Source organism: Oncorhynchus keta, chromosome 28, assembly GCF_023373465.1.
Source record: "Oncorhynchus keta strain PuntledgeMale-10-30-2019 chromosome 28, Oket_V2, whole genome shotgun sequence".
In the NCBI taxonomy this organism is placed as follows: domain Eukaryota; kingdom Metazoa; phylum Chordata; class Actinopteri; order Salmoniformes; family Salmonidae; genus Oncorhynchus; species Oncorhynchus keta.
Window position 1 is genome coordinate 22048621 of NC_068448.1, and position 19123 is coordinate 22067743.

General features: G+C 42.0%; 2 protein-coding genes across 2 annotated transcripts; both read right to left on the reverse strand.

Moving 5' to 3' along the window:
• Positions 1–12848: 12848 nt before the first annotated feature.
• On the reverse strand, positions 12849–15783 carry LOC118360837 (PRA1 family protein 2-like). Its single transcript, XM_035740294.2, has 3 exons — positions 15460–15783; positions 14173–14390; positions 12849–14003 (listed from the first exon to the last, which is right to left on the reverse strand). Exons 1-3 carry the CDS (start codon positions 15663–15665, stop codon positions 13864–13866), a joined length of 564 nt encoding a protein of 187 aa, XP_035596187.1. The 5' UTR covers positions 15666–15783; the 3' UTR covers positions 12849–13863.
• A 124-nt stretch (positions 15784–15907) lies between these two features.
• LOC118360838 (mitochondrial import inner membrane translocase subunit Tim17-B) lies at positions 15908–19075 on the reverse strand. Its single transcript, XM_035740295.2, has 6 exons — positions 18932–19075; positions 17755–17854; positions 17598–17661; positions 17360–17488; positions 17082–17192; positions 15908–16961 (listed from the first exon to the last, which is right to left on the reverse strand). Exons 1-6 carry the CDS (start codon positions 18991–18993, stop codon positions 16888–16890), a joined length of 540 nt encoding a protein of 179 aa, XP_035596188.1. The 5' UTR covers positions 18994–19075; the 3' UTR covers positions 15908–16887.
• Positions 19076–19123: the final 48 nt, after the last annotated feature.

The window sequence follows — 19123 nt, forward strand, 5'->3', positions numbered from 1 at the left end:
TCAAGGTACAGTATATAGGCCTACATGGTACAGTATAGGCCTACAAGGTACAGTAAAGTATGATAGGCTTACATAGCACAGTAAGGTGCCATATTGAGTAGAACAGCCACAGGTGTTGGTTATTATTTCCTATTGTGTTTCATGACAATGGTATGTAGGCCAAATGGCTTTAAATTGGATGATGACATTGACAAAGCCGACAGAGATGTTTTTAGAGTGACTCGGACTAACAATCTATATTGTAAAAGATCCTTTCAATACATTACATACACTGAAGAATATTAAAAGCCTTATGAGCTTACTCTATTATAACTCAAAATCTGACATTGTATTACACCATTATTTATGTTGCTTTTGCATTGTCATGTGTAAACAAACAAAGTATAGCTTCAAGATATGTTTAGAAGTATGGTATCATGTCAATCTCATCCCACTGCGCACACAACGTCATTTCAAGGTGGATAATATTTGGTTGAGACATTGATCAATGAGATTACAACCTATATTCACCCACTCAAAAAGAGAACCAAAAGTGTAGTTGAATTTCCAATGTGGTATCATTATGCTATCAAACAATTAAAAGGACAACCAAATTTCAATAACAGATTTTTGGTTTAGTTGTCATCCAAATGTCTATCACTGCACTTTCAACCATTTAAAACCACAGCAAAGTTCGAATGGGACTACAATGTCAGATATGTTGTTTATTTATACAACAGATTGTGTTATCACTGTGCTTCATCTAATAGCACAACCAAATGACCTGAATTGAGATTACATTAAAAAGTACAGAACCAGTCAAAAAAAAGTGTAAAACAAATCAAAATATATGTTATATTTGAGATTCTTCAAAGTAGCCACCCTTTGCCATGATGACAGCTTTGCACACTGGCTATTCTCTCAACCAGCTGGAATGCATTTCAATTAACAGGTGTGCCTTGTTAAAAGTACATTTGTACATGTTTGAGCCAAACAGTTGTGTTGTGACAAGGTAGGGGTGGTATACAGAAGATAGCCCTATTTGGTAAAAGACCAAGTCCCTATTATGGCAAGAACAGTTCAAATTTGTATATATTTTTTTATTTTATTTCACCTTTATTTAACCAGGTAGGCTAGTTGAGAACAAGTTCTCATTTACAACTGCGACCTGGCCAAGATAAAGCAAAGCAACACAAACAAAAACAGAGTTACACAAGGAATAAACAAACATACAGTCAATAAGTCCGGGTTGGAGCGAGCGGTCGCATCGGCACTTCGCTCCGCAGGTAGTATAACTTTTTCATTACATTTCATTACATTTCATTATAGTACAACGGTTTGATTTGTCTAATCTTAGCAATTTCTTCTTAGCTAGCTACATAGCCGTCTTTGTATCAAAGATAATTGCATAATTATCGTATTTCGTCGTCCTAACGTAGTCTTCACTGCTATTTGCCCAGCAGCTAGCCAGCTAGCCAGCTAGCAAACGCCCACCGATTAGCAGCACTGTAGTAACTATTACACTCAACTGAACGACTTGATTAGTGTAGTGTTAGCTAGCTACATAGCTGTCTTTGCTGTCTTCGTATCCAAGATAATTGTGTAGTTTAGAGTGTGTAGTCTTAGAGTGATTATCTTAATTTACTGAGGTTAGCTAGCCAGCTATTTGTCGTCCTTAACGTAGGAGACTCTGCTAGCTAGCCAATAGCTAGCCAACAGCTAGCCAACAGCTAGCCGACAGCTATCCAACAGCTAGCCGACAGCTAGCCAACGTCTACCGAATAGGACTCAACAACCCGGTCGCATTCACAGGTAGTATCACATTTTCATTTCATTTCATTACAGTACAACGGTTTGATTTGTTTGATCGTAGCTAGCTACACAGCTAGCTACATAGCCGTCTTTGTATCAAAGATAATTGTGTAGTCTAGAGCGATTTTCTAGGTTAGCTAGCCAGCTATTGTCGTTCTTTAACGCAACGTAACGTAAACAACACTGCTAGCTAGCCAGCTAGCCCCGAATAGCAGCACTGCAGAAACTATTACACTCAACGGAACGACTTGATTAGTGTAGTGTCAACAACGCAGCCACTGCCAGCTAGCCTACTTCAGCAGTACTGTATCATTTTAATCATTTTAGTCAATAAGATTCTTGCTACGTAAGCTTAACTTTCTGAACATTCGAGACGTGTAGTCCACTTGTCATTCCAATCTCCTTTGCATTAGCGTAGCCTCTTCTGTAGCCTGTCAACTATGTGTCTGTCTATCCCTGTTCTCTCCTCTCTGCACAGACCATACAAACGCTCCACACCGCGTGGCCGCGGCCACCCTAATCTGGTGGTCCCAGCGCGCACGACCCACGTGGAGTTCCAGGTCTCCGGTAGCCTCTGGAACTGCCGATCTGCGGCCAACAAGGCAGAGTTCATCTCAGCCTATGCCTCACTCCAGTCCCTCGACTTCTTGGCACTGACGGAAACATGGATCACCACAGACAACACTGCTACTCCTACTGCTCTCTCTTCGTCTGCCCACGTGTTCTCGCACACCCCGAGAGCTTCTGGTCAGCGGGGTGGTGGCACCGGGATCCTCATCTCTCCCAAGTGGTCATTCTCTCTTTCTCCCCTTACCCATCTGTCTATCGCCTCCTTTGAATTCCATGCTGTCACAGTTACCAGCCCTTTCAAGCTTAACATCCTTATCATTTATCGCCCTCCAGGTTCCCTCTGAGAGTTCATCAATGAGCTTGATACCTTGATAAGCTCCTTTCCTGAGGACGGCTCACCTCTCACAGTGCTGGGCGACTTTAACCTCCCCACGTCTACCTTTGACTCATTCCTCTCTGCCTCCTTCTTTCCACTCCTCTCCTCTTTTGACCTCACCCTCTCACCTTCCCCCCCTACTCACAAGGCAGGCAATACGCTCGACCTCATCTTTACTAGATGCTGTTCTTCCACTAACCTCATTGCAACTCCCCTCCAAGTCTCCGACCACTACCTTGTATCCTTTTCCCTCTCGCTCTCATCCAACACCTCCCACACTGCCCCTACTCGGATGGTATCGCGCTGTCCCAACCTTCGCTCTCTCTCCCCCGCTACTCTCTCCTCTTCCATCCTATCATCTCTTCCCTCTGCTCAAACCTTCTCCAACCTATCTCCTGATTCTGCCTCCTCAACCCTCCTCTCCTCCCTTTCTGCATCCTTTGACTCTCCCCTATCCTCCAGGCCGGCTCGGTCCTCCCCTCCCGCTCCGTGGCTCGACGACTCATTGCGAGCTCACAGAACAGGGCTCCGGGCAGCCGAGCGGAAATGGAGGAAAACTCGCCTCCCTGCGGACCTGGCATCCTTTCACTCCCTCCTCTCTACATTTTCCTCCTCTGTCTCTGCTGCTAAAGCCATTTTCTACTACTCTAAATTCCAAGCATCTGCCTCTAACCCTAGGAAGCTCTTTGCCACCTTCTCCTCCCTCCTGAATCCTCCCCCCCCCCTCCTCCCTCTCTGCAGATGACTTCGTCAACCATTTTGAAAAGAAGGTCGACGACATCCGATCCTCGTTTGCTAAGTCAAACGGCACCGCTGGTTCTGCTCACACTGCCCTACCCTGTGCTCTGACCTCTTTCTCCCCTCTCTCTCCAGATGAAATCTCGCGTCTTGTGACGGCCGGCCGCCCAACAACCTGCCCGCTTGACCCTATCCCCTCCTCTCTTCTCCAGACCATTTCCGGAGACCTTCTCCCTTACCTCACCTCGCTCATCAACTCATCCCTGACCGCTGGCTACGTCCCTTCCGTCTTCAAGAGAGCGAGAGTTGCACCCCTTCTGAAAAAACCTACACTCGATCCCTCCGATGTCAACAACTACAGACCAGTATCCCTTCTTTCTTTTCTCTCCAAAACTCTTGAACGTGCCGTCCTTGGCCAGCTCTCCCGCTATCTCTCTCAGAATGACCTTCTTGATCCAAATCAGTCAGGTTTCAAGACTAGTCATTCAACTGAGACTGCTCTTCTCTGTATCACGGAGGCGCTCCGCACTGCTAAAGCTAACTCTCTCTCCTCTGCTCTCATCCTTCTAGACCTATCGGCTGCCTTCGATACTGTGAACCATCAGATCCTCCTCTCCACCCTCTCCGAGTTGGGCATCTCCGGCGCGGCCCACGCTTGGATTGCGCCCTACCGGACAGGTTGCTCCTACCAGGTGGCGTGGCGAGAATCTGTCTCCTCACCACGCGCTCTCACCACTGGTGTCCCCCAGGGCTCTGTTCTAGGCCCTCTCCTATTCTCGCTATACACCAAGTCACTTGGCTCTGTCATAACCTCACATGGTCTCTCCTATCATTGCTATGCAGACGACACACAATTAATCTTCTCCTTTCGCCCTTCTGATGACCAGGTGGTGAATCGCATCTCTGCATGTCTGGCAGACATATCAGTGTGGATGACGGATCACCACCTCAAGCTGAACCTCGGCAAGACGGAGCTGCTCTTCCTCCCGGGGAAGGACTGCCCGTTCCATGATCTCGCCATCACGGTTGACAACTCCATTGTGTCCTCCTCCCAGAGCACTAAGAACCTTGGCGTGATCCTGGACAACACCCTGTCGTTCTCAACTAACATCAAGGCGGTGGCCCGTTCCTGTAGGTTCATGCTCTACAACATCCGCAGAGTACGACCCTGCCTCACACAGGAAGCGGCGCAGGTCCTAATCCAGGCACTTGTCATCTCCCGTCTGGATTACTGCAACTCGCTGTTGGCTGGGCTCCCCTGCCTGTGCCATTAAACCCCTACAACTCATCCAGAACGCCGCAGCCCGTCTGGTGTTCAACCTTCCCAAGTTCTCTCACGTCACCCCGCTCCTCCTCTCTCTCCACTGGCTTCCAGTTGAAGCTCGCATCCGCTACAAGACCATGGTGCTTGCCTACGGAGCTGTGAGGGGAACGGCACCTCAGTACCTCCAGGCTCTGATCAGGCCCTACACCCAAACAAGGGCACTGCGTTCATCCACCTCTGGCCTGCTCGCCTCCCTACCACTGAGGAAGTACAGTTCCCGCTCAGCCCAGTCAAAACTGTTCGCTGCTCTGGCCCCCAATGGTGGAACAAACTCCCTCACGACGCCAGGACAGCGGAGTCAATCACCACCTTCCGGAGACACCTGAAACCCCACCTCTTTAAGGAATACCTAGGATAGGATAAGTAATCCTTCTCACCCCCCCCCCCTTTAAGATTTAGATGCACTATTGTAAAGTGACTGTTCTACTGGATGTCATAAGGTGAATGCACCAATTTGTAAGTCGCTCTGGATAAGAGCATCTGCTAAATGACTTAAATGTAATGTAATGTAAATGTAACACAATAGAAATGTCTATATACAGTGTGTGCAAATGAAGTAAGTTCAGGGAGTTAAGGCAATAAATAGGCCATAGTGGCGAAATAATTACAATTAAGCAATTAAACACTGGAGTGATAGATGTGCAGAAGATGAATGTGCAAGTAGAGATACTGGGGTGCAAAGGATAAAATGTAAAAATCTATGAGGATGAGGTAGTTGGGTGGGCTATTTGCAGATGGGCTATGTATAGGTGCAATGATCTGTAAGCTGCTCTGACAGCTGACACTTAAAGTGAGGGAGATATGAGTCTCCACCTTCAGTGATTTTTGCAGTTTGTTCCAGTCATTGGCAACAGAGAACTGGAAGGAAAGGCGGCCAAAGGAAGAATTGGCTTTGGGGGTGACCAGTGAAATAGTGGGTTTGGCGACAAATATAAAGCGAAGGCCAGCCAACGAGAGCATACAGGTCGCAGTGGTGGGTAGTATATGGGGCTGTGATAGACTGCATCCAATTTGCTGAGTAGAGTATTGGAGGCTATTTTGTAAATGACATCACCGAGTCAAGGAACGGTAGGACAGGCAGTTTCACGAGGGTATGTTTGGCAGCATGAGTGCATTGTTGCGAAATACATAAAGAGAAACGACAGTCCATCATTACTTTAAGACATGAAGGTCAGTCAATGTGGAACATTAAGAAATGTTAAAGTTTCTTCAAGTGCAGTCACAAAAACTATCAAGCGCTATGATGAAACTGGCTCTCATGAGGACAGCCACAGGAAAGGAAGACCCAAAGTTACCTCTGCTGCAGATGATAAGTTCATTAGAGTTAACTGCATCTCAGATTGCAGCCCAAATTCATTTTTTACAGAGTTCAAGTAACAGACACATCTCAACATCAACTGTTCAGAGGAGACTCAGGCCTTCATGGTCAAATTTCTGCAAAGAAACCACTACTAAAGGACACCAATAAGAAGAAGAGACTTGCTTGGGCCAAGAAACATGAGCAATGGACATTAGACTGGCGGAAATCTGTTCTTTGGTCTGATTAGTCCAAATTTTTTATTTTTGGTTTCAACCACTGTGTCTGTGAGACACAGAGTAGGTGAATGGATGATCTCTGCATGTGTGGTTCCCACAGTGAAGCATGGAGGAGGAGGTGTTATGGTGTGGGGGTGCTTTCCTGGTGACACTGTACGTGATTTATTTAGAATTCAAGGCACACTTAACCAGCATGGCTACCACAGCATTCTGCAGCAATACACCATCCCATCTGGTTTGCACTTAGTGGGACTATCATTTGTTTTTCAACAGGACAAAGACCTAACACACCTCCAGGCTTTGTAAGGGCTATTTGACCAAGAAGGAGAGTGATGGAGTGCTGCGTCAGATGACCTGGCCTCCACAATCACCCGACCTCAGCCAAATTGAGATGGTTTGGGATTAGTTGGACCGCAAAAGGAAGGAAAAGCAGCCAACAAGTGCTCAGCATATGTGGGTGGCTACTTTGAAGAATCTAAAATATAATGTGTTATTTCATAGTTTTGATGTCTTCACTATTATTCTACAATGTAGAAAATAGTACAAATAAATTTAAAAAACCTTGAATGAATAGGTGTGTCCAAACGTTTGACTGGTAAATCTGCACAGATTATTACAGCAATTGTGAAGGTCTCCACAGAACTGTGGAGCTATGCATGCTATCTTGAACATGCACACTTTATATGATTACATAAGGACAAATGTATAGTTACAGTCACCTCAAAATCTGGCCATGGATGTGTTAATGATTTTATGGTTGAATGTTACAATTGTTTTTAAGCTAGCCTTAACTTCAAGCTATTTACTCTACTATAAAAGTAATGTATAAGACCTGTTGGAGACCTGAAAACAACATTTTTCATTTCAAGTTAATAGGCTAGTTATTGTATTTCAAAAGTGATATTGAATTGCGTTTGGTTGTCAACACAACCAAATATCAACATTTGAATAAGATGTATCTTCTTCTTGGATAGTTCCATCCATGCCACTGACTTAGTCTGGATTTAATTCCAATTTGTCTCCAAATGTATAGTTGATGTTGGATTCACGTCTCCGTCTCAACCAACAATCTAAGTAAAATAATAGGACTAAATCAAACTTTGAATGCACTTTAAATAAAGTTTGATTTAATTTAGTCCTATTCTTTAACTTTGATTGTTGGTTGAGATAGTAGTAGCAGGAGGTGGCCAGTAGCCTTGCAGTTAAGAGTGTTGGGCCAGTAACCAAAAGGTTACTGGTTTGAATCCCTGAGCCGACTAGGTGAAAAATCTGTCAATGTCACCTTGAGCAACACACGTAACCCTAATTGCTCTGGATAAGAGCATCTGAAATGAAGTGAATTGAACATATAAATTCTTCATTTGTAGAAAAACTGGAATAAAAGCCAGACTACTGTAAATCAGTGGTGCAGATGGAACTATCCAAGCAGAAGAAACATCTCCTTCAAATGTTGATATTTAGTTGTGTTGACAACCAAACACAATTCAATATCATTACAATCAACCAGAGCTTGAAACCCTATGCCTATTGTATTGTCTATTTTTAGTTGAATTCTGGGTTGAATTCAAACAATTGCTGTTGATCACTTTCCAAATGCTATATAGGTCTAAATAGCATAATTGATGATTGATTAAGTATGGTTACATTTCATTTGTTCTGTTAAACCCACCCTTTGAAATAACTTTGATAGCAACAGTGAATCCTTTCCATTTTGAAGTGGAGACCTCTCAACAATCCTTCTCACAACAGCACATTGGTAATATATTCACCAATATCAAAGCTAAGCAGGGCTGGGATTGGTTAAAACCCTGGATGGGACAACAAAGGGTAGCTGTAGATCAGTGGTTCCCAAACTGTTTATAGTCCCGTACCCCTTCAAACATTCAACCTCCAACTGCATACTCCCTCTAGCACCAGGGTCATTGCACACTCAAATGTTGTTTTTGCCATCATTGTAAGCCTGCCACACACACTATACGATACATTTATTAAACATAATAAGAGTGTGAGTTTTTGTCACAACCCGGCTCGTGGGAAGTGACAAAGAGCTCTTGCAGGACCAAGGCACAAATAATAATAATAATCAATAATTTTGCTCTTTATTTAGCCATCTTACATATAAAACTTTATTTGTTCATTGAAAATGGTGAATAACTCACCACAGGTTAATGAGAAGCGTGTGCTTGAAAGGATGCACATAACTCTGCAATGTTGGGTTGTATTGGAGATTCTCAGTCTTAAATAATTTTCCACACACAGTCTGTGCCTGTATTTAGTTTTCATGCCAGTGAGGGCCGAGAATCCACTCTCACATAGGTACATGGTTGCAAAGGGCATCCGTGTCTTAACAGCATCACTTGCCAAGGCAGGATACTTTGAGTGCAGCCCAATCCAGAAATCTGGCAGTGGCTTCTGATTCAATTACATTTTCACAGAACCGCTTGTTGGAATTTCGATGAGGCTCTCTTGTTCAGATATCGGTAAGGGGACTGGAGGCAGGGCATGAAAGGGATAACGAATTCAGTTGTTTGTGTCATCCGTTTTGGGAAAGTACCTGCGTAATTGGGCACCCAACTCACTCAGGCGTTTCACTATATCACATTTGACATTGTCCATAAGCTTGAGTTCATTTGCACAAAAAAATAAAAAATCATACTGTGATGGAAAGACAGAGAAGAGCTCCAACTTCTTAATCAGCCTCAATTTTGTCCCGCACATTGAATATAGTTGAGGAGAGTCCCTGTAATCCTAGATTCAGATCATCCAGGCGTGAAAAAACATCACCCAGATAGGCCAGCCGTGTGAGAAACTCGTCATCATGCAAGCGGTCAGACAAGTGAAAATTATGGTCAGTAAATAAAACTTTAAGCTCGTCTCTCAATTTTTAAAAAACGTATCAATACTTTGCCCCTTGATAACCAGCGTATTTCTGTATGTTGTAAAAGCGTTACATGGTCGCTGCCCATATCATTGCATAGTGCAGAAAATACACGAGAGTTCAGGGGGCTTGCTTTAACAAAGTTAACCATTTTCACTGTAGTGTCCAAAATGTCTTTCAAGCTGTGATTCCTTTGGCAGCAAGAGCCTCTCGGTGGATACTGCAGTGTACCCAAGTGGCATTGGGAGTTACCACTCCATTATGTCTCCCTGTCATGGGTTTTGCGGCATCATTACAGATACCAAAACATCTTGACCACCAAATTTCATTTGATGTCACAAAGTTGTCCTGTACTTTAAAAATATCCTCTCCTGTTGTCCTGGTTTCCAGTGGTTTGCAGAAGAGGATGTCTTCCAAAATTGACTCCCCCATAAACATAACGGACATATACCAGGAGCTGTGCCAGGTCCGCCACGTCTGTTAACTCATCCAGCTGTAGCGCATAGAATTCACTGGCTTGTATGTGAAGCAGTAATTGTTTCAAAACATCTCCTGCCATGTCACTTATCCGTTGTGAAACAGTGTTGTTTGATGAAGGCATTGTCTCTGTATAGTTTTTTGGGCCATTTCCCCCAGCATTGTCCCAGCCATATCTGCTGCAGCAGGAAGAATGAAGTCCTCCACAATATATATTATTATGGGGCTTGCCTGTCCTAGCCACTCGGTAGCTCACCACATAAGATGCTTCTAGCCCCTTCTTATTAATGGTATCTGTTGCATTTATACATGTCTTACTACTCGAAAGTCATCTGAATTCTCGCTCAAAAAACTCCTGTGGCTTATTTTTCAAATCGGCATGCTTTGTTTCTAAATGTCTGTGCAAGAGTGAAGGTTTCATTAAGTTGTGAGATAGTAACATTACTTTTGCACATATAACACACTGTGGCTGAGGAAAGGCACTACTCCCAATGTAAGTGAACCCCAAATCAATGTCGTTCTCATCTTAGTTGCACCTCTTTGATGGTCCAACGTCCCTGTCTGTTCGGTGCTTTCCTGAGTAAGGGGGCAGTAGCTCTCCAGCTGCATCATATTCATAACTGTCAGTGTCCATGCTAGTTGGAGCTAGTTGGACTAACAACAAATGTAGAATTACTGATGCTAGAATTGGATGTGCTCGTGGAAGCAGAACAACTTGTGTCATCGGCAGATGCAGGTGTAGTACTGCTGGAAGTAGCAGTACTACCAGTAGAGCTGGTATGGACGGAGGCCTTACTTTTTTTTTTAACCTTTTATCAATTTTCGAGCAAACGGAATGAACAGCAGCTACAATTGGCTACATAAGGACCCTTAGTGGAATTCCCACGAGAGAGTAATGGTTAATGTGATTGGATGTTAATTATTTGACTATTTATTTGGCATACCCCTGACCACATTGCGCTTACCCCTGGTGTAGATACATTTCCAGTAAAAGGTGCTGCCCAGCCCATTACGTTTTTACATTGTTTTAAAGGTAAAAATGTAACATATGTTATGCTGAGTTTGTCTATGTTGAAATTTGGTTACTACAATGACATAATCCTGTGGTTTAAATGTCACCCTCAAAACAACAGTTGATTACTTTCTTTAAATCCAACGTATTTTCCATATAGATTCCGTCACAATATTTTGACAAATTATGTTGAAACAACGTTGATTCGAGCAGTTTGTGCCCAGTGGGTTACTTTCCTTCAATTTGTAGACTACATTTTGCATCATTCCAATACATCGTTAGTTTACCTTTCTTTCCTCTGTCACGTCCGTACTTGTTATTGATCCTGATGGTTGCTAGCAATAGTGGATAATGTTATGCTAATGCAGCGTAATAATATTACGCTAATACTACACAGCTGATTCAAATGATCAAAGCTTGATGATTCGTTGATTATTTGAGTGCTAGGGTAAAAACGACATGTGCACCCCCTGGGGTCTCGATGACCAAGTTTGTGTAACCATGGGCTAACATATTACAAGTTGTGCATTAGTTTCGGACATATAGCCCATTTGAATCATTATAGAATGCAGACCATACATAGGGGTTTAAACCTGGAGCATGGTTCACGACAACTGGACTGTTGTCATCACAGTTCTATGAGTAGTGAGGATTAGGGTACATTTATAGGACTATTGTTCAACCCATATTGTACACTTTTCTCACTTTCCAATATTTAATGGATTGAACCATTTAATATGTCAACTTTCAGGATTTGTTTTTTGATCCACCTATATATTTAGTGCGTAAAGGCTCTCCAACCCTGTTTATATAGGATTCATAAATACTTCACTAACCCTAAATAAATGCCCTGAGTATTCTTTTAAATCTAATTGGTGCTGAAAATACATTGGAATTATATGCGTGTATTTAGATGGCTTTCTTTCATTGATCCCTATTCTGAACTTGTCTCTTGATGCATTGCAGTGAGTCTGTCGAGAAAATTCGAATTAACGGTACACCATATTTAAAGGATTTCTTTAGATAAATGTACTGAATGAAAACTCCAGGAGAAAATCTATTGGCCAGCAAGTGGGAGAGTTTTCATATTCGGTGTGCTAGGGAGCCACATGTGCCTGCAAAGCCTATTACACACCTGCATACCAACTATGGAGAAGTACTTAAATCAAAACGCATAAAAACTCAATAGATTTCCTAAGTCTGAAATGGGCCAACAATGCATAAAAGAAACAACCAAAATACATTTTGCATGGTCTACATATGGTCTACTTACCTTTTCCTGCCATGTCGCAGTTCAAAACCACAATATGCTTTCGGGGAAAGATACACCATCAAATAGTTGTACAACTTGCAGAGTTTGACTGACAACCAATTTCAAAATTGGCTGTGCATCGCGTATTGACTATTAACAAAACACACACTTAAAGAGTTAGCAAACCATTTCCGAATCGTGTCAGTGCGCCACACCGGTAATTGGGACATCCTTGCCCATTAATTTCGACAGCAAATTACTCATGAAATCTGATCTTCTTATTTATTTGATCCAATGCAGCATCTTTTTGACCATGTATGCCCAGATAAAAATGGAACAAGAATAGTAATAAACTCGTCCCCACACACTCTACAGGTTGCTAGCTACCTGCTGTGGTCAGCCTTGAATCAGGATTAGAGTAATTGAGCCGTTTAAAAGGATGACCGTCCTGAAATCTATAAGGGGAGGGCAGTGGGGACGTAGAGAAACGTGTGGTCAGTGGATAACCATTTCAGCACGGTGGACAGCAACCGACCACTCAATAACAGGGAAGACGGGGCAAGTGGTGTAGGAAGTGAAGTGTTGCAGTGGACCCTTGTGGGGGCATACTTTTATCGTAAATTGGTTCTGGTACACAATGTCTCTTACTTCCAAGTGCAGCAGCATTCTCTTTACATTCATTTCTATATAGTTGATCATTAATAACAGTTGCATGCTACAGAGAAAATGTGTGATTCTATTTAGAAAAAGCTTTGTGTGCTTGAGCTTTTCCCAGCTGTGCTGAGAAAATGTTTTCAGTTATTGTGTGACCAGGCAGGCAGGATGTAACTATTCTTCTACTTTGATCATCAAATCTAATACGTTTTAATAGGCTGATTGAAAAATAAAATCATGACAAGATATTGCATATGTATTAAATGAAGTGTAAATACATTTTGACAGCATTGGAGAAAAAAACCATAACCACAATATTATAAATCCATAGAAGGTACTGCTAAAAAGAAATACAACATTCTCAATGGAATAACATTTTACACAAAGAAGACAAACTGACATTAATGTTCTTGGCAACACATAATGCTTGGACAGAGACATATACATAATACTTTTAAAAATGATTGGAATCATAGCATCATAGAAGTAGAATTAATTGTATTTCTATTAAAAGCATACAGTTGTTCCACAATTGTCCTTGATCTATCCTAACTCATTGAAACGTTCAACTGCATCAAATGGTAAAACCGAACAGCAGTAGAGAATAGACAATAACACAAAAAGTAGTGTGTTCAGGAGTTAGAGTAGTGGCTCATCAAACATCTTCAGGTTTCCATGTAAAAGAAAATTGTAACCATAACGCTAGCGTTTAAATTGCATTTTAAAAACCATCTTATTGTAGCACTCTCCACACTGCATGTCTGTTAGGACACAGTTGCTTCTCAGCGCAGTATTTTAGCTCACATAATGTCAGCTTAAAATGCAAATTCTAATAAGGAGCTTGTCAAAGTGTGCAACATGACTTGTGGGGGAAAGAGCCCACGACAGTTAGTGTGTGCTTTAAAAAGGCTGCAGAGTGCATAGAATTTGCAATCTGTAACACCACATTCGTGACACTTTCACATCATCATAATTTCACCACTGCTTTACTGTACTTCCCTCCTCTCTTCCTCTACTTTCCTCAGCCTCCCTCCCTCACCACCTCCCTCTGTCCCACTCTTAATCTGAGAGGACTCGTTCCATTTAGGTCTCTATCCTCTACCACTGTGAATACATATCAGGACAGGATATGTGAAGGAACTTAGCTCAACATATTGATAACATTTATCCAGTCCTTTCCGATCTGGGAATAGGGCTAGGTGCAAAAGATTGAAATAGAACCAGGCATCTCTCTACCCCTTCCTCTCCTCCCCTTCTAGGACCCAGCCTCCTGTTCCTGTCCTAGTGACTCCAGTAGGAGCCCCATGGGTGTTCTCTTCAACCCAATGTTCTCCAGCTTGTTCTCCAACTTGTTCTTGATGGTCCTCAGCCTAACAGAGGCGTGAATCAGTATCACTGTAAGAGAGATTGAGTTAGAGAGAAAAGAGAGATCAGGGGCATAACAAAGGGAGAGAGAGGCTGAGAGAGTGTTATGTTACAATATTGCTACAAGCCGAAGATTGATATATGTTTACATTGTGGTAACAAGAGTGGGTGCAAGGTGAAAGATAGAATAAATACTAACATAAGATGGGGAAGGCTATGCCGAAGAGGAAGACGGATACTCCTCCGAGCACTGTGATGAAGAGGAAGCTGGCCCCCAGGATGGCACCCAGGGCCAGGGATGGGTGGTTCCGGCGCAACTGTCTGATGGGGGCCTGGTTCTCTGCTGCCCACACAAACCCCATAAATATCAACGTCACCACTGTGGCCCCCAAGAAGAGGTGGAAGGGCCGCAAAAACCTGTCAGAGCAGGAAGGATATCAAATCGTATTGGTCACATACACATGGTTAGCAGATGTTATTGCGAGTGTAGCGAAATGCTTGTGCTTGCAAGTTCTGACAGTGCAGTAATATCTAACAAGTAATCTAACAATTCCACAACAACTACCTAATACACATAAATCTAAGTAAAGGAATAAGAATATATACATATAAATATATGGATGAGCAATGACCGAGCGGCATAGGCAAGGTATGAGATGAGTAATACAAGATATGTAAACATTATTGTAAGTCGCTCTGGATAAGAGCGTCTGCTAAATGACTTAAATGTAAATGTAAATTATTTAAGTGACTAGTGATCCATTTATTAAAGTGGCCAAAGTTTTCAAGTCTGTATGTAGGCAGCAGCCTCTCTGTGTAGAGAAAAGGCTGATGTTAGTAGATTTCTCTATATAGGTCAACTAAATTGTGTGTCACATTGATAAGGCCATGAATCCAAATAAACGATTAATCAGTGCATTATCACAGCCAATGGCTTGTTAGCTAGCTTATACATGATTATGTTGATTATGGACCATGGACCCAGCATATCCATTTCCACAGAATTTGTGATGTTATATTGCAATAGTAGCTACTATAGAGCTTTCCAGCTTGTAGTCCTAAAAAACGGAAATTAGTTATCTCTTGTTGGTTCAGTCATCCCTATTGGGAGAGGGAATGGGGAAAGAATAGGGCTTTGGGATGAACGCCGAAAATAAGGTCTGGGGTTAACACAGGCTTAGATCTTATACGTTTTGTTCTATGAGATAATATCAATATGTTAACATGACCTTTATGAATTATGAAGCCTTTATATACTTTTTGTATTACATAAATGCTTCAAAATTCACAAAAAGTGACGTTAGCCGATTAAGATTATCATAGAAAACGTATAAACCTATGTTAACAACAAAACCCTACTAAAAAGCCATTAATTTCCCCATAGACTTTGTCCAAAGAACCATGGAGCTGCCTACAAAAAGACGCCATTACTATTTATCTCATTAGCTGTGGTTTCATGCAACAAACGACCACTTCAGAAACATACCCTACTATTCCCAGGAATGTCAAAAACGAGACGAAATAGTTGGACTGGTAATAGAGCAAGTTATTTATGATCCGATTGTTCCATCTCTCCAGATGAGGAATGTCTCGCACGGCGAACCGAGACGAATCCAAAACAAAATCATCCAAGGTTCGGATAGGAGGCGGCTGCACGTCCATTTTCACAATATTCAATCTAAAAAGGAACATCTCCCATTACTCGAAGCCGCGGTAGGAGAGTGTTCGATTACGGACTTGTTCAAGCGAATCAACCGCTGCTTACTTGATCGCGTCAGAGGCTGACTAATGCCACAACCAGTAAGCGAATCGGAAATGTCCGAGATTCCTAGATAGGAGTAGCACTCGAACGCGGCAATCAATATACGGTCATTGATCAGAAGGAATTCAGGAGCAACACAAGAATCAACAATTTAAATAATTTTTCCAGTCAATTACACTTTAAACATTTATTTTTCTGCCTCATAAATACATTAAAACCAACAACTATTGTACAGCATTCTATACATTACAAAACATATCTTCATTGTGTCACAAAACCATCTAATTTTTCTCAACACAATAACACAGAGAGAAGGAGTAAGAAAGTGCTTTGGTTCATCAAAGTGGATAGACCTTATAGTGCTTAGATAGCGGGAATGTCTAGTAATGCATGGCATAATGGCAGGCATCCAATGAAGGTAATGACATAAACAGCAGAACAAATGAGCTGTGACTGTATTTGGTCATGACATTCCTTTCCGGCTATTTGAGTTTCACAAATGGAAACATATCATTGGTGCGTTTGTGATGTGATTTAGACCCTTATAAGCCATACAATTATAAAAGAGGAGAGGAGAGGAAATGAAATGATAGTGCAGTTCTCCTCCCTCAGTGCATTGCATTTTTACAAGCAAGAGAAAATACATCCGTTTTGAACGACATTGATTACCTGACACACTTCTGATAAGATTGAGGGAATTTCTAATCCTAAATGTAGGCATCCCATACTTGTATGCATGTATTAATTACCAATACATTTTCAGCTACCCATTCAATTTCTGTAGCTGTGGTAATAAAGCACCAACATTCTTACAGTCACCATGAAATGACGGGTTTGGGCACAAATATATCTGATAAAAGTGTGTATTATTCGGGACTAGTCAGAAGGAACACTGGTGTACCGGTATACACAAACATATATTCATAAATAACTCAAATCAACTGCAATCTATCCCTGAGGAATAACACTAAAGTGCATCTACATTCTTATTGCCATTGAGAGGATGGGGGCTTAGGTTAGATATTTCCATTCCCCTGAGGTTGCTGACAGCTGTGTGGTCAGGTGACAGAGCGCCTCTCTCCTCTCTAGTCAGAGACTGTCACAGTATGCAGGGCTGTAGCTAGGCTCATTAGCTCCAGACCAAGTTGGGCTCTACTGGAACCCAGTCTGCTGTTGGCTGGCATCCTTCGGAGGAAGCTGGTTGGGGTCATACACAAAGGGACTTGCTGGATAGGAGAAAGAGACATAAAAAACAGATTTGTCATGTCTAATAGTTACTGCTGTGTGGTGGTTTTTCAGATGTTTTTTCAGTCTATAGATAGAGTCTTTTTCTGCACATTACTTACGGTTCTGAAACTGCTGTGCTGTGTATCTGGTCAGAAGGATCCCAAAGCCCTCGATCAGGGCCAGTAGGATGCCCCCCATCATAGCTGACCCCATCATAGCCAAGGGCCCACCTGAAAAGAGCACAAAGCCAAATGTCAAGCCCTTGAGGTAATCTGACTTTGTTGGGTCGGTGGTGCAGGCAAGGGGTGGGGATGTGCTCAAATTTGAGGGTCTAGAAAAAAGATGAAATATACCAAATTTAAATGATTGTCAAATAAATGTTTGCTTCAACACTCACTGCGTGCAGCCAGGACTGCCCCAGTCATCGCTCCACTAGTTATAGAGTTCCAGGGATCCTCTTTCCCTCGAATATGGACCAGACCACAGTCGATCGTTGAGAAAAGTCCACCCCACACAGCAAAGCTACCTACAGGAACATCACACAAACTGTTCGTGAGAAATAAACAAACAGTGATGATGGGGTTTGTACTTTGTGCTGTACGAGAGAGAACTCCTGTAGAGACAGTGACCCTTACCGCCGATCTGTGGAGCTCTTATTCTCACAGCATTGGCACTACCTTTTAGTCTGTGCTGAAAGCCCTGTGCAGAGATGGAAAAAAAGGATTGAGTCACTGTGCTGATATTGATCTTAAAATATATTTGATATGCTCAGAGAAAGTATTTTAAACTGACCACAGGAGCGTTCCGAAAGCCCTTGATTGACTGGAATACCCCTCCGCCGATGGCCCCCATGGTGAATGCACCACCACAATCATCTACTATTCTCCAGGGACTGAGAAGTGTGTGTAAAAGACATGGGTAATTAAACCACAATACTGACAGAATCAATAGAAATCCTTTGTCTATCTATTCATAAATGTGTAGGCTTATTACTGATTTAAACTATATATATATATACACATACTACCATAATATTTAAATAGCTAATATTATTATTAGGATACTAATTAAAAACCATTAACAAACATTTTACAAATACCATTTATAAAAGGCTAGTTTAAAGAGCAACTGAATGCACCGATTCTGCCTGTGTTTTTGTGTTGCTCATTACGAAAAACGAGATTTGAGTCGTAGGGGTGTTGCTAATGTTTGTCTCCCATGAGATACCATAGGAACAAAGCTAGTATCACTTACTCAAAATAGTCTGAAGGAATCTAAGATAACTCAAGAAAATCTGTAATTACTTTTTAGTTTTTTTCTTATAAGGTTTTATTCACGCAATTTTACATCTACCTAAAGTGTTTGCTGCAGCATTTCTCAAGTAAAAACATGCACCGTATTGTCTTAAGCAAACAAAGTCCGATCTACTGAGCTGCTGGGGAGGTCTGTGTGTTCTGCAATATGTATTGGATAAAGTGCAATCACCGCAGCTGTATATATCCCGTATTGGTGGGCTTTATAGAAAATAAATAAAACAACCCTAAAGTAAGTTCTGACGAACTCTTGTACGCAACATTTTATAAAACTCACCGTTGAAAGACACTGACTTCACGACCAAAATGTATAAGCCCAGGGTCGTTACAATACTTACACTTTGTCAATTTTTGGCACTGGAATAAACGTTATATGTCGTTTTCAACGAGAGAAGTTGGTTCTCGATTTCAATTCTCATTTAAAGCAAGGAGTTAAATAAAGGTTAAATAAAAAATAAAAAGGACAAGTAAGCACCAGATTTCTCTTAAGGTTACTGCTAGCTAATTCAACCATAATTTTTGTAATGACTCAGGCATGAAAGGCATAACCATATGGTGAAGCATACTCTTTAACCATGTATGTTGGCTAAAGAGAGATCGGACCAATATTGAAAACGGTTTACTTAATTCTCAGCCTAATCTGAAATGTACTTTACCAAGGTTCACGGGCATATTCCTCCATGTTTGTTGTTGCTGTTCGGGCTGTGTGACGACACATTTCTGAGACGAAGAGACTGGGTTGGTTCACGTACGTCAATTTCGCCAGTCTGAAGCGATGCTGCGTATGTGTCTCGTTTGCAATTTTGCATTGTTTCTGGTAGACTGGCAGCCACAAAACTGCATAGAGC